The sequence below is a fragment of the Phaenicophaeus curvirostris genome, chromosome 6 (genome assembly GCF_032191515.1).
Source record: "Phaenicophaeus curvirostris isolate KB17595 chromosome 6, BPBGC_Pcur_1.0, whole genome shotgun sequence".
In the NCBI taxonomy this organism is placed as follows: Eukaryota; Metazoa; Chordata; class Aves; order Cuculiformes; family Cuculidae; genus Phaenicophaeus; species Phaenicophaeus curvirostris.
In genome coordinates, this window is record NC_091397.1 from 15,459,997 (window position 1) to 15,475,469 (window position 15,473).

The 15,473-nt window shown below is 39.8% G+C and overlaps 1 protein-coding gene across 4 annotated transcripts in view; it reads left to right on the top strand.

Moving 5' to 3' along the window:
- The window catches only part of NRP1 (neuropilin 1), a 117,147-nt gene that overhangs the window by 69,383 nt on the left and 32,291 nt on the right, over positions 1-15,473 (top strand). For all 4 annotated transcript variants that reach the window (XM_069859368.1, XM_069859370.1, XM_069859369.1 and 1 more), the window contains exons 7-8: positions 11,614-11,769; positions 14,617-14,761. In XM_069859368.1, coding sequence (XP_069715469.1) covers positions 11,614-11,769; positions 14,617-14,761 — 301 coding nt within the window. The remainder of the gene's footprint in view (positions 1-11,613; positions 11,770-14,616; positions 14,762-15,473) is intronic.

The window sequence follows — 15,473 nt, forward strand, 5'->3', positions numbered from 1 at the left end:
AGGAGCAGCAGAAGCAGAGCCCCTCTGAGCCTCCACTACCAGCCTAATCATTATAATAGTTTCAGTTCTTTCAGGGGATCCATTATGCAGAGAGCTGAGTAGTTTGTATATAACTCTTTAATTACCTTTGCATCCACTTCCCAGTCCAGCCCTACATCCCCTCAGCGGCTGCAAGACAGATGGCCCTTTAGAGCTGAGATAGCGAATTAAAAATGTGTCCAGCAAAAGCACAGATTCAGCATCTACTGAAATAATTTAGTAAATTTATCTCACTTTCATTAGTTTGTTCCAGGAGGAAAATAAACTAAAACCTTTAAAAGTGTTTTGAAACTAAATACCGCAGGTTTTTTTTAATCACAATATCTTTTTCTTCTACTTACTTTCACAGAAATTAAAGTTACTTAAAAAACTGTACAAAATTATTCTTCTCTCCTTTTTTTTATTTCATTTACCAAGTTCACGTGTTTATCTTGACTCAAAACATTTATTATTGTTTGCTGGTTTTCAAATTATCATTAAGCAAAAAAATCAGTTGTTTGTGCCATTCTGCTTGGTAGAGCAACTCTCTCCCAGGTGGCTTGTAGACCCCATGGAGGCTGAGGCAGCCTTGTCCACCCAGCTACCAGGCACTGCAGCACATCTGCTCCACTGCAGCCAGGACTTTCTACAGATGTGAAGGAAGATATCTCAAAACAAGATTTTTCTGAGTCCAGCAGAAGTAAATTTACCTGCAAGACTGGGCAGGTGTCAAACTGTGGGTGATGCAGAGCTTAAAGCTAGAAATTAAGTGACTGAAGGTAGTGGCTAAAAACACAGCCTTGGGTAGGAATGCACAGCTGAGGCACGTTATAATAAGGAGAGTTGTTACTGAGCTAAAGGTCTCTGTTCTCACAGGGCCGACCCTTTGTTGGAGATGATAGGTGTACTGCTGAGTGCTTTGCAGAGGCAACTGTGCATTTTTATTCACTCTTTCCACACCTGCACAGTAGTATGAAGCTGAAGAGTTCATGAGTCCTATGGGCCCTTCCCATCCCAGCATCCACACTCCAGATTTTCTGTTGCTGAATTGTTATTTTCCTCCCTTGTCCTTGCTTCATCCTGCTTTTCTGTCCCAGTTTAATTCTGTTCTGCCCATTAGGTGACATTTTCACAGCACTAGCAAAATGGGTAAAGTGGAAGGATAAATGAGACTTCTTTCATGTGGTAAATACCTGCCCTTCAGAAAACAATTTTCCCACAAAAAAAAAAAAAGTAAAAAAAAGAAACAAAAAGGTGTATTTCAACAGGGAAGTACTTCCATTTTCCTTTTCCTCTAATCTTTTCATTCAAGGTTTTAAAAAACTTTAAAAAAGCATCAGAGTAAACTTCATAGCTGTCTGATAAACAAAACCTACTAGCAGAGAAAAGCTGAAGTCCGGTTCCTCTGTTTTCAGGAGGCACTGGTTTCTCATCAGAGAAGCACTGTTTATACACAAGTTCCACCACTCAGCTGTACCTGTGCAGTCTGGTCTCTCTCTTCATTGCAGCCTCCTGTGTTGAACACTGGCCAAATTAATTTCTGGTGTCGATCATCTGAAGCTGCTGAAAAGATCGATTTGCCCTGTCACATGTAAAACCCGGGTATATTTTAACTGGCCATAATCTCAGTTATAGATTGTTGTACTATGGACTAAGACGGCTTTCAGCCTTAACACCAAAGCAGGCAAATATATTGCAAATTCTGTTAAATTCAAGCCATGGGTTGAAGGGCTAACAAAACACAGAATAATTTTCAAACATTCTTATCAGGCCGTAAGAGTTAACGCATAGGAGTGTTCCCCCCTTTCATGATAAGCTTAACTAAGAAAACACATCCTGTGTTTATTTTAAAAAGCCACAGTCCTTAAAAATCGATAGCTTTGCTCTTTACATAGCTGTATCAGATAGTGTAGCTTTTAGAGAGGCTGAGTGGGGATACACAAACCAGGCACCATTCTTTGGTTAAAAAAAACCTAGAAATGAAATCCCTGTGGCTGGAGTTTGAGCAGGCTTTGTTGAGAGAAGGGCAGAGCTGGGGGGGACAGGCAGTCATCCTGGTTTGCTTCAGCACCAGAGGGGAAGTTGTCTCAGTAGTGACTGGCTTGCACCATCCCTTCTGCTGCCCCCCTTCCTCCTCTGGTGCAGACTGAGAGCTCTGCTCTCAGCAGCAGGTCTTCCAGATGACAGCCTCGGAAGTATTTCATCTATATGGGTGCATTTCCTCAGAGTGTTGAGGGTTGTATCAAGGAAAAAGCAAAATGGTCTTTGCGTGTAGAGTCTTTGTCTCTTGTTTTTGCCCACACATTTAAAGTACCATCACCACACCATCTAACTGCAGCTACCTGACATTTTTCTAGAAGGCAGCAGAAACTCATATTTTAAAAAAGCAGTGACTTGCTTGGTGACCCAGTAGTAAATTAAAATCATCATACACAATGTGTATGAAATAGAAAATCGAATTTTGGTGCAACAAAACTGACAGTTCCATTTAACAGAGAATAAATGAATGCAGACTGCTGTGGATGACTGACTGATTTAAAGAGGCTGTGACGATTTTCCAAGATGAGAAAGCTGATAGCAAGAAAATACGTATATTTCTATGTGACATGGGTTATATACCTATTCCAATTGACAGTGAAATTAGGCTTAAAAAGTATTAAATCTTAGACACTGGCACTTTTTCCCCGTTTTGTTGCTATGTTTTTACAGAAAACCCAAAGCCTGAACTTCCAAAAATAAATATCTAAGTGTACCAAATTCCAGTGATTTTAGCAGAACTATCTCTGAACAGAGTGATTGCATGGTCAAAACTATCTGCACCATCGAGGTGTGCTCTCTGAGACAGTAGTGGTTTAATCCTGCATAGAACATCATCCCCTCACCAGCTTCTTACTCAATTATCATAGGTATGCTGTGAAACAAGAAGAATCAGACATTATTTCTGTGTGTTTACACGTGTAATACTGTAGTTCCAGTCAAACAGCAAAATATATCATAAATCAAGCTCTACTGCCTGCACCTTCTGATTCCAGCAGACAGCAGGCAAAAAAATTGCTGCAGAATATAGGCAAAATTCAGTGTTTTACACACAAAGCCCAGTTATTCACATGAGAGGCTTTGGATTACTTGTTTCCCATTTGTGCCTTAGTTGCTCTGTACACTTAGGAGGAAAAAAAGTCCTACAATTATGTCCTTCTCTCAGAAAAGAGTGGTTCTGCAAGTATTGCTGTAGAGTTTCCCTTTTCTATAGTTTATAACACAAACTGGGGAAGGTTACATTCAAACTGCACTAAAGAGTTGTCTTCATTCCAGATCAGAGGATTAAGCTCAGGTTTAAAATTAAATGTAAATTACAAATAAGTATTCAGAAAACGTTAATTAAAAGTATTACGTTCCTGACTCATTTATTGCTCAGCAAGGGTTCCTAAATATCTTAGCTGGAGAAAGGGGCCATTCACATTCCTCCTTTTTTGACCAAGTCATTGTACATGTCTTAGGTTATCCATTTGCAAGTTAATGTAGTGCCAAAGCAAAGGTTTTCATTTTAAAGAAGTAATATTTCACAGCAAGATATGCTCCTACAAGATGTAAAACAATCTTTTTCTAAAGCAGTGGGACTTAATCAGTTTTTCTCTTCATTGCTACAGAGAAGGTTCGAATGGCATAAGATGCTGATTACTAAGATCCTGGAGTCTATACAAATCCCAGTACGATTATATTTCCCTCCCTTTGTTATCAGAGTTTATTGTATCTTGGGGTTCAGGTTTTAAGTAGTTTTCAAGTAAAAAAATAAATTAGGAAGAAGATATTTTTCTGAGTCTTTGATAATGGTCATGTTACATCAGAGCACCGCATGAATGCGCAAGGTGGAGCTTGCAAATGAATAGCAGAAGGATTGTTCCCTATCACTGCATGTGCACTGGATGCATTTCTTACAATATCGTGAGCCCATTTCAGGGGAGCATTGCATTGCCCTTACTTTTAAACTAAACTCCTTCAAAGACTCACACTAAAAATATCACACAGAGCTAATGTGTACCCGACCCACTCGCAGCATTTCTCTTTCACATTTGATCTTTATAGTTTCCATACTGGAGCGATTTGGTTTGCTGAATTCTGGAAATGTCTCAAGTTGAAATGCTAGTGTATTAACCTGCTGTACTGAGTCTCTTTTGTTTCTCTTTACCAGAGTGCTGCTTGCCAATTTTTACAACTACAGCAGATTTTACTATTCAAACAGAACCAGATGGAACACCAGTTCAAAGAACATGTCAGAATTAAATATTTCTTTTTTAATTAGTTGCTTCTGATTTATGCAAAAAAAAATTAACATAAGAGTGGGAGAATGTGCCATGAATCCAGATGCAACACAGCCCACACAAGCATTATCTTTTCTCTGTCAGAGACAGAGAGGCCTTTTCTTTATTTTTTTCTTGTCTTTTCTTTTTTCTTTTTGCTTCTGGATTTCATTTTTCTTACACTTTCTGCATCTTTTCCTCTTGAACCAGCCCCATAATGATGACTGAGGTTCTCTTATGTTCATCACTCATAGTTTTTCATCATTATCTTAAATTTTCTCCTGTAGAAACTGATTGACTTTAGTAAAGCCTTTGACACTATTTCTCACAGTATTCTGCTTGAGAAACTGGCTGGCATTGGCCTGGGCAAACCCTCTTCTGGGTAAAAAACTGTCTAGATGGCCATGTCCAAAGAGTCATGGTAAATGGAGTTAAATCGAGTTGGAAGACAGTCACAAGTGGTGTTCCCCAGGACTCAGTGTTGGGCCAGTTCTGTTCAATGTCTTTATCAATGACGTGGATGAGGGAATTGAATGTACCTGTAAGAGGTTCACAGATGATACTAAACTGGGAGGAATTGTTGATCTGCGTGAGGGTAGGAAGGCTTTACAGTGGCATCTGAACAGGCTGAATCAATGGGCTGAGACCAACAGTATGAGGTTTAACAAAGTCAAGTGCAAAGTCCAGCACTTGGGACACAACATCCCCAGGCAGCGCTACAGGCTTGGGGAAGAGTGGCTGGAAAGCTGCCTGGCAGAGAAGGATCTGGGGGTGTTGGTTGACAGCCGGCTGAATATGAGTCAGCAGTGTGCCCAGGTGGCCAAGAAGCCCAGTAGCATTTTGGCTTGTATCAGAAACAGCGTGGCCAGCAGGACCAGGGAAGTGATTGTGCCCATGGACTCAGTGTTGGTGAGGCTGCACCTCAAATACTGTGTTCAGGGCTACAAGAAAGACATTGAGGTCCTGAAGTGTGTCCAGAGAGGGGCAACAAGGCTGGTGAAAGGAGAACAAGACTTATGCGGAATGCCTGAGGGAAGCGGGGTTGTTTAGCCTAGAGAAAAGGAAGCTGAGGGGAGACCTTATGCCTGCCTACAACTACCTGGAAGGAGGTTGTAGCGAGGTGGGTGTTGGTCTCTTTGCCCAGGTGATAGCATGAGAGAAATTTTGTTCAAACTGTGCCATGGGAGATTCAGATTGGAAATTAGGAAAAATTTCTTCACTGAAAGGTTTATCAAGCACTGGCACAGGCTACCCAGGGAGGTGGTTGAGTCACCATCCCTGGAGGTATTTAAAAGACAGGTAAATGAAGTGCTTAGGGACATGATTTAGTAGTGGACAGGTACTGTTGGACTCAGTGATCTCCAAGGTCTTTTCCAACCAAGTGATTCTGATTCTATGATTCTGTGATCTGCCTTTAAAAAATTACTGTACTTAGTACTGCAGATCCAGCATCGGGATCTCAATGTGATAGCATCCTTTGAGTCTATTCTTTGGTTTCTGTTGGGGGAGTCTTTACACTTACATTTTTCTCCTGCAGAAAAGGATATGGACAGAAGGTGAAGATTGTGAGGAATGAAAGGAAGTTCATTTCCATTTTGCTGTCAAGCATTCCCATTTCTTTGGCATGACTGTTTGCTCATCTTCTCTTTCATGCTTCCACATTTTTTTGCCAAGTCACATAAGCATCAGTTCAATAAAGCATACTGACTGAGTACAATTGTTAGACGCAGACTAGAAGTTGAGCATGTGATTAGTTGCCTTCTCTTCTGGGGCTTTCAGGATGTTGCTGTCAAGGTCAATGAGAAGACTTCAGTGACTCAAGAGAGATCTTACTAACAGCAATATTTTCTCCTTGCTTTCTTTATTGAGCTGCCACAACCACTGAGAATTTTGCACAAAGGTCTGAGATAGTTTACAGCCTTAACTATTCTCACTTAAACACAGGATGAATATTTACACCATGTCATTAATCAAGGAGTCCTTGTAATGACTACTTATTTCAAAGATGAAGACTATTGGAAGTAATTTTCCAACCAAATTAATGAAACTGCTTACAGAATTACTACTAGAGCCTGTGCAATTTTTACTTAGCAGTATGTTCTTCTTTTCTTAAAACTCAATAAATAGAAGAATTAAGTGATGGTTGTATGTAGTACATCATAGGAGAGCATGATTGGTCAAATCAACAGTAACACCTAATAAAAAACCTCAACTCTTGCTTAATTAAGTATTTAACAGAAGAACAGTGAAGTATCACAACAGTTAATCTGACTCAGAGCACTGTATGCTATCTAGGGAAATGACACAGTTCTCTAAAAATATTTACTTTGGTATGTTGTGTCAAGTGATGGATTATACAGCTTTTCAAGCCACAAGAGCTGCCCACAACAAAAAGCTTCCTGTTGTTAATCAAACTCCAGCACTTTGTCCTTTATTTTCTCAGGCTGCTAAACAGACCTACAGTAGGAGTGTTAAAAGCTAGTAAAACTGCTCCCTTGCTACAGCTCCCTCAGTGACTGTATTTTATTTAGCAAGGCAGATTGTCATTCTGAAAACAAGGTCTTCCATACTATGACATGGTTGTATATGACAGGAAGTAGCAATATTCATTTCAAGTCATGCCTGTTGTATGTTGTTCCTTATGCAGCAATTTGCTAAGATTTGCTGAATGGTATACATATTGTGCAGAGCTAAGTTTTATTCTTTTTCCTCCTCTTAACTGGTCTCTAATGAAATGTGTATGCCATGCCTTGCATATCTGCATCTTAAAAATATGTCACTCTCCCATATATTTCAGAGGCAGTAAGACAAGAATAAAAATATTTTTACTGAATGCTAAAAGATGCTGTAGAATTAATAGAGAGGAAGTAAATCATATGAAGAAAGAGCTAGTGTCCCGCAATATGCTTTCACAGGAAAGAAAACTGTTTTAGAAGTGGTAAAAATTGAGGTGTTTTTACATGAACATTTATCTCCTGGAAAAAAATACGCACTCATTTCTTGTGAGTTAGGGGCCAATTGCTGTAGAAGAGTCTGCTCTCACTCCTGTACTTGCCAATAAAGATGGCCACATTGCAACACCAGCAATTATCAAAGGCATTTTCCAGAGGAGATATGCTTTTTAATCTAAATGGAAGTGAACAAAATTTGAAAAAAAAAGAACTAGCAACATACTACAGTTAGTCAAAGCTAAAACTCTGGTCATGGAAATGAAATGTCACAATTTCAGGCTTGGAGATAGCTGCCTATCTCGGATCACAGCCATACAGCATGCAATAACTTATAAAATCGCTTGCATCCTCTAAAATAAATACCAGATGTTTGTTTATCATATATCCAGAAAGTTAAATGTCAAATAATTGCAGGGAAATGCATTTGATGTTCATCATCAAAAGTGCTGTGTTTCATCACCCCCTCTCTCCACAATTCATTTTAACGTGAAACACAAGTTCTTGGAAAAAAAAAAAAAAGGACCAGAAAGCCAAACCCAAAAGCTAGAAAGCTAGTTGTTAAAGATTGGTATTACTGTCTCAGCTGGAGGAGACTAGATCTGAGAAAAATGGGTTATCCCCGGTCAAGTTAACAATTACAGACCTCTGTGGAGAACATACCAGGCTGACTGGAAATTACAAAGAGATTTGGACTCTACAAGCATAAGCCTCCAAAAAGCATGAGAACTCCTGTCTGTTTGGTGACACAGCTGTACTACAGCTGCTGTTCCGTGCAATGATTCCACTGGATAGTATAGTACAGAAGAGCTGGGTCTTACCACAGCTGCATTTTGGTACCATCAGGTTCCAGTTGTCAGTAGCAGTTGATATGGTTGAATGTCAGCTCTGAACAGTCCCTGTGACGTCTAGATTGTGTGTTTTAGGCACGATTTCGCATTTTACAGAAGGTAAACTTTCAAATGACATTGGAAAGAAAGCAAAATACATCACAAAGTGATTAATGAAGGTGAGCTTAGTAGCTTCTTAATATGTGTCATGCAGTTTCCAAGGTAGTCTCCAACATAATTTATTTCTGTCACTTCACTTAGAGAAGAAGATTGGTAAATTTAGAGTTTGATTAGCAAACATATTTAGGCACCACAGTGGGGTGTTCAGTGTTGCAGTACTGTTTGTGTGCACCTGGAGAGGAACAGTTCCTCCAGGGGACACTGCAAAGAACTGTCAAAGGGAGGCAAATGCCTTAAGCTCTACCTCTCTCCTGGATCACTGCACTGAGACAGTTAGTACTTAAAAATTCCAACCCTTCTGCTTCTCTGCTGCTTAGCCCCACCTTTCTTGTTTGCTTTGCTCCTTTCTCAAAAAACATTGATGGAGAAAGTTCATTCTTTTTTCCTCTATCAGCTTGTGATCAAACACCTCTTGGTATCTGATAGGTCAGGGGTTACTGCTTGCTTTTGCAAGAGATTTAAAGCTGTGGCGCACAGCTGAACACTGGAGCCATCGACCTCCAGGTGCTCCAGGAGAAGACTGTTGTTGAAATAGTTCCAGTTTTCAAGAATGCACATAAGATTTGCTCATCTGGCAAAAGAACGTCCATGTGAGGAGATGTTCTCTGTAACGATGAGAGAAGCCCCCGCCTCCTGTGCTTTATTACACAGTTGCTGGAGCCAGGAGTGCTAATGAGGTTGCCTCTTCTCTTACCAATAGTCAATAAATTAAAGCCTTCTAAAAGTCTCTCCCAGTGAACAGTTAACATCCAGCAGGAGAATTTCTGCCTACCTTTTGAATTTTGCCAGGTTTGGGGCATGAAGATGACTTCTAAAACCTTTGTGTGTTTAGGACTTACTTCTAGGCAGTGGGATAGATGCTGTTGGATGTTCACTGCCCCAAGAGTTAAGGGGGTATGTTGAATACTAGCATTTGGGACTGAGCAAAATTTGGGTACGTGAAGTTCTTTAATGGGACTAGCCTGAGTCACCTGAATGGTCAGTGAATGATAGCTGTACTTATTAACTCAGTCATCAACTAATCAAACCTTCCCATAAGCCCCCGATGTTATTTTAACTTGGTTTCAAATACCCAGAACTCTTGTAGTAGGCCATTCCTTGACTTTATTCACAATGAAGTACTTACTGTATATTAAAAAGCCCCTACCAGAATCATTTCAAATCAGTTGGAACAGTACAGGCTTGGGACCTTAATCATTTCAAAACTGAAGAGCTGTTTCAAATTGTAAGAGAAGCAGATCATTTAAATAACTTAGCTCTGCACTCCCTCAGACTTCCAGATTTTCAAGTGCACTTCAGCCTGGAAGTGAATGTGGTATTGGACATAACTCAGTGCAGCACACTTTACAATCAGCAGAGTACAGTTTGGAGAGCATTTGAAGTTAAGCTGAGATTGCTCAGCGCAATGATGCCCAGATTCCCCCATTAACTTTCAAATTGCAACAATCTAACATCTGAGACTCTCTACATAGTTTAAATCACTTGATTGTTTTTGTAAGGCAGTGCTGGGATTTTTTTTTTATATTTTTAAGACTGAAGTTTTTTATCGTGACAAAACAAAATGTTGCAATATTTCACCCCAAAAGACAAGGGCTAAAACATTGCATAGAGGCTTTTCCAGACTTAAAAACTGGGCAGGGGCAAGGGCTTTGCCCTGAAAGCTAGTTCTATCTGTCATATACAAGGCTCCTATTCTTGCCTTGGAAGACTTCAAAATGCCTTGTATGTGACATGGGCATTGAGAGAGCAGCTAGTCTGTCCTCAATAGCACTTCCTTCAGCCTTTTGAGAGAGAATGCAGAGCATGTTGATTTAACTGCTCCAGCGCCTTTGGATATATGACATACATCCAGGAAAAAGGATGCCACTGGGACACAGGGGACATATATTCTGCTTCCTGCGTACTTTGGGAATAATGAAAAAGCCTGAGACATTCATGGAACATTCACTCAAGAAGGGTTGGTTCAACCTATTATTATCCTACTGAAGCCTAGACAATTGAAGTTTAGGAGAATAAATTACTCTGATTAATATTTTGTGAATAGTGCCATTTTATATTGAAATTAAGTTGTTTGCATTACAAACAAAAAGAAGGTTTTAGCTGCAGAGAAGGAGATCAGTCGATTTGATTTTAATTGGCTTATTCTTACAGCTGAAGAAAGGCTGTAAGGAAATGAGAGGTGTTTCAAAGTTGTGGTCACCAGCCTGGCTGTAAGAAAGTTTTGTGCCTGGTTTCAGCCATTGGCACCTGGACTTGTGCACCAGGACAAAGGTTTCTTTTGCCATCAGAACCAACTTGAGTAGCCAGACTCCTGCACCCTACAACATCCTCCCAACTATGCAGATACATCATCTGTGATGCCACATGATAAACTGGCTGAGGAAAGAGATCAGAATGCCAAATAAATAACTGGAGCAGGGGAAGGTTAACCTAAATCACTTGTCCATTTGATTACAACGTAACTTCATGGGAGAAGGAGAAAGGCAGAGAATGAGTGAGGAAGAGAGGCCTTTAACAAACATTCATGCGCACACTGTAGCACTCGTTTTTCCAGCAAGTTCAAAATGGCATTATTTTCTAATGAGTAAAGTTCACTGCATTTAACAGCTGGGACTGAATTATTGCATTTGTGTTAATGCTTGTTTCTATTTTCTTCAAACACATCAAATGGTAGAAGCAACTCATTTGCCTTTTTCCCCCAAAAAATCACACAGTGATTCTTAATTATCTTGTGACTAACAAATACACCACAGGATTCTTATCTTCTCTTCAGTTTGCAAGTGATGAGCTCCTGGGTTTTAGTAGATTTCTTGTTACCGTTCTCTAAGTGCATGACTTTGATATTTTACTATTAAATTTCATCCCATTTCTAATACTCCAGTCTTCAGGGTCGTTCAGTTCTCACTACATGACTCTCCTCTGTATTGACAATGTCTTGCAGCTTTGCAATCCTCAGGGAATTTCATTAGCATCTATGCAATTATTAAGTAAGATTGTTCACCAGACTGCTCCTTGAGGAACTTCTCTAGTAACTTATCTGCAGTTAGGTGGCTCCGACATATGCTGATGGAGTCTCTGGTCACTCCTCCATAGAGGAAAAATAGTTCTCTGGCGTGTGAATAGCCCTCATGGCTAATTAGGCAAATTTTCCCATCTCCTGCCATGACAGTGTTTACAAAAGAGGAGCTTATGATTATGTTATTATCAACAATATGCTGCAATTTCCTTTATGTAAAACCCTTATCATGTCTGTAAAACATGGCAGGGGAGATGAGATGTCACTTCTGCATTACTGTTATGCTCTGAACTAATTGTCCTCACATTCATTCCTTACTACAGGTAGATCTAGGCCTTCTCCGCTTTGTTTCTGGAATTGGGACACAAGGAGCCATCTCAAAAGAAACAAAGAAAGAATATTATCTGAAAACATACCGTGTAGATGTCAGCTCCAATGGAGAGGACTGGATTACACTGAAGGAGGGAAACAAGCCTGTTGTAAGTTTTTTTCTCTTTTACCTTTCTTTGGCCAAGAAATAGGCTGTTGAACTGTGATGACTTGCAATCAGTTGTTAGGAAAGAGAGGAATAAGTTATCACGTATTCATTTGACATGATCAGGGTGAAAAATAACCCAAATCCCTTGGGTAGCTGTTGTCTTAGTAGTAATGGGCCACAGAAATCGTTCATCTAAAGCCTAGAGCAGCTGACAAGGGTGCAAAGTGCTGCCCTAGCTGTTGTACTCATCATAATTTCAGTGGTTTGGGTCTTTTCCCTGGAGTGTGCTCCATTTCCCAGCTCGCCAGAGATTTTCTATGTCTTTGGGGAATCTTTTAGAAAACAGTGGGACCTTTACCTGCAGTGAAGATCTGGAAATGCAGTGTGTCGGTGCCTCAGCTTCCTGTGCACTGCCATGCAGTCTTACAGGAGTGCTAGTAAGCTATTAGTACTTCGTTAGACTTCCGAGTATCTCAGTGATGGGGGTCATGCATATGGATAATTAGGCACATCTTCCCATCCTTGCAGATTTTTATCACCTTTCCATTTATCAGTGGATTTGCTCTCTGTGACCTCCCAATGAAACAGCTTTAGACACTCATAAGAGAAATCTTCATTATCCACTACCACAAGCATAAAGCTCATTACTGAGAAATGAATTCTGTTCCAAGTCTCACATGAATAGTCCCAGGGAGGCTATGCCTCCCTTCCCACCTCGCTCAGGATATGCCCAGGAGCAGCATCTCCAGAGGCTGCCAGAGGTTGATGCAACTGGAAAGGTTGCCTCCCTCCAAAAACAGCTTTTTTGTGACTCTTCTGTGAAAACACAGAAGAGCTGTGTAGCATTAAACTTTATCGGTGTAACCATATCTAGCTCTGAATATTTGGTTACTGCTTTGTTCTTGATTCATCTGTCAGTGCTATGCCAAGTCCACTGCATTTATCTTAACAAAATAGTAGCAGCGTTTAACACATACATCTTTATTCTTTGAAGCACTTTGTAAAACAATAAAAAATGAATCCTGAAAGCTTCTCTTTGACAGGTATTATCCTGGATTTACAGACAAGGACTTTAGGAGGTCAAATACTGCAATGCGGGCACTGTGTAATGATGTGTAAAGGTACAATAACTGTCTTGCCCAAAGTCACAAGAGGAGCCAGTGCTGTGGTTGGTATGAGACACAGTGTTTCCTGGCTCTGGTTCCTAATCTGAACAAATGCCTTTTTCAAAACCAGACCATGCCTGATTTTCATTACCAACTTCAATTTGTAAACTCTCCAAGAGAGTGTGCTTTACATGAGTTTCTATTGTACATGTTGCACTTAATTAGTGAGAACACTTCCTGAAGCTGTGTTGTTTGTTCAAAGGATACATAAAAAAACCATGTTTTTAAAATGGCAGTATTTTGCTGTTGATCCGGATAAGAAAAAAATACACACCAGTCTCCATCTGATATTTTTATTCAAGTGAAAAGTTAAGGACACTTGACTGCTGAAGGAACAACAAAAGGAGACAGCCACAAATCTCTTCAAGGAAGCCTCACACAAGTGTTACCCTAACCATATATAAGGAGTTGTGTACTTTTGAGAAAAGGCTTATTGCCTCTGTCAGATGCAGACCTTGAGAAAACTACAGCAGGTCCTCCCAGAGAAAACAAAGTTGCTGGAAAGAAGTGTAGCTCCATTTAAATCCTCTTGCTAGATGTGAAACTCTATATTAAATTGCTTGAGATGTAACTGAACCTGATGAGTTGACAGCTGTGCACTGCCGGCCCTCACTCCAAATTACTGTGATTATTGCAAGTAACAAACAGGAAAGTAGACAGTTTGTATAAGAAATGGGAGAATCTCCCATAAAAGGAGAAAGGTTTGTGTTCATGGAAAACAACAGGAAACTAGTCCACTGTATGTGAGGAAGGAGCAGGAAACTGAATCACCTTCTTTGGATTAGAACATTGCAAGATTTCGACTCTGCTAGGAAGAAACGTGTCTGCAGGATCCTCAACATGAAAGCACAGTACAATGCTGTCACTCCTTGTGGAATTCTCATTGTTCATCTGATTTGACTCTTAGCCTCAGGGGACACAGAGAAAATCTTAGAGCCTGCTAGATAGATTTTAAATAGACTTCTATCTCAGTATGCAACGAGAAAGAAAGTCTGAGTACTTGTTTAAAAAGGATTTGAAAACAGAAGGTTACCAAAGCAAGAATTGCACAATGCGCTCTGCAAGACTTTTAAGCCCAAGGATGGCAAAATAATATATATTTTTATCCTAGCTCCATATAGGGGTTTTATGTGGTCTATTTGAAATCTAAACCTTTAATTTGTTCCTGATATACTGTAGCTTTTTGCATCCTTCTGCAAGTGTACAAAGAATAAAACTGCTCTAATGGGGCATTGAGAGATTCTTTGAGAACATGGCAGCCCTTGGGTGACAAGGACCGGTGTATGTCATTCCTGTATATAGATCTGGGCATTAGGAACACCTGAAAAATAGGCAGGGAGTGGACAGACCCTCCTTGCACTCAGGTGAGCTCTTGCTCTTGGGATGTCACTGAGCTCTCATGGTCTGCTCTGCAGTGTTATGGTGTGTTGTGGTACTCTGCAGGTGGCAAGTATTTTTTAGTGTCATTGAACACTTTACGTCATTTTTCCTCACCAAGGAAAGCTTATTTGTCTGCAAAAATTGTTAGGAGTTTAATGAGATAGTTGTCCATACAAGTCTTGTCTCGTCCCCCAGCAAAATAACCCTGTTTAGACCTTGTGTCGTAACTATCCATAATGCACACTATAAACTTCATTTAAAAGAAAGCCTAACAAATGTATTCTTTTTCTTTCCACACAAAGGTATTTCAAGGGAATAGCAATCCCACTGAGGTTGTTTACAGACCTTTTCCCAAACCAGTTTTAACACGGTTTGTGCGAATTAGACCTGTGTCTTGGGAAAATGGAGTATCACTGAGATTTGAAGTTTATGGCTGCAAGATCACAGGTGAGTCTGGGGAAGGATTTTAAAACCAAGGGAATTTATTTTGCCTATGTGTGTTTTATTTTTATGAGTGAAATGCATCTTCACTATTTCCACTGTGATTTTAATGTAGAAATGTAAAAAATAAACCCCCCAAAAAACGTAAAGAAAATAGAACATGACAAGTCCAACTTAACCATCCAGTGTTATCTCGTTACCTGAATGTTGTTCTGGCATTGTCTTTTCAGTGTTCAGCTTTAAGAAGTGAAAAAAAAAAAAAAAAGTTTAGTTACTTTTCTTGAAATTATTTTACAGCTCCATGCAAAATACCTGAGATACACGGGTATTTTGCAAATTCCTATCTTATTTTTCCTCCCTAACCATCCAGTCCCTCTCCCTCATGCCTAGTTTTTGTACATAGTTCCCAACATGTTTCTCAAGGAAGAAACATACATAACTAAGTTTAAAAGTGTTGCAAGGTACAAAGGCTTAGATTGAAGTCTATTCAAGCAACTAGGCGTATGTCCTCAGGTTCATTCTAGTATTGGAATGTAACTACTTTATATCACACATTCGCCTACCAAAACAACTGTCCGAAGTTCTTTTTGAAGTAACAGCAAAAGGCATTCATTTTCATCAAAATGCTATCTTGAAAAAAAAAGCAGACGCAAGCAGGAATTTTTTTATAAGTCCTTTTTTCTAGTTTTAGGATTTCTGTAGCTCCCACAAAAGGGAG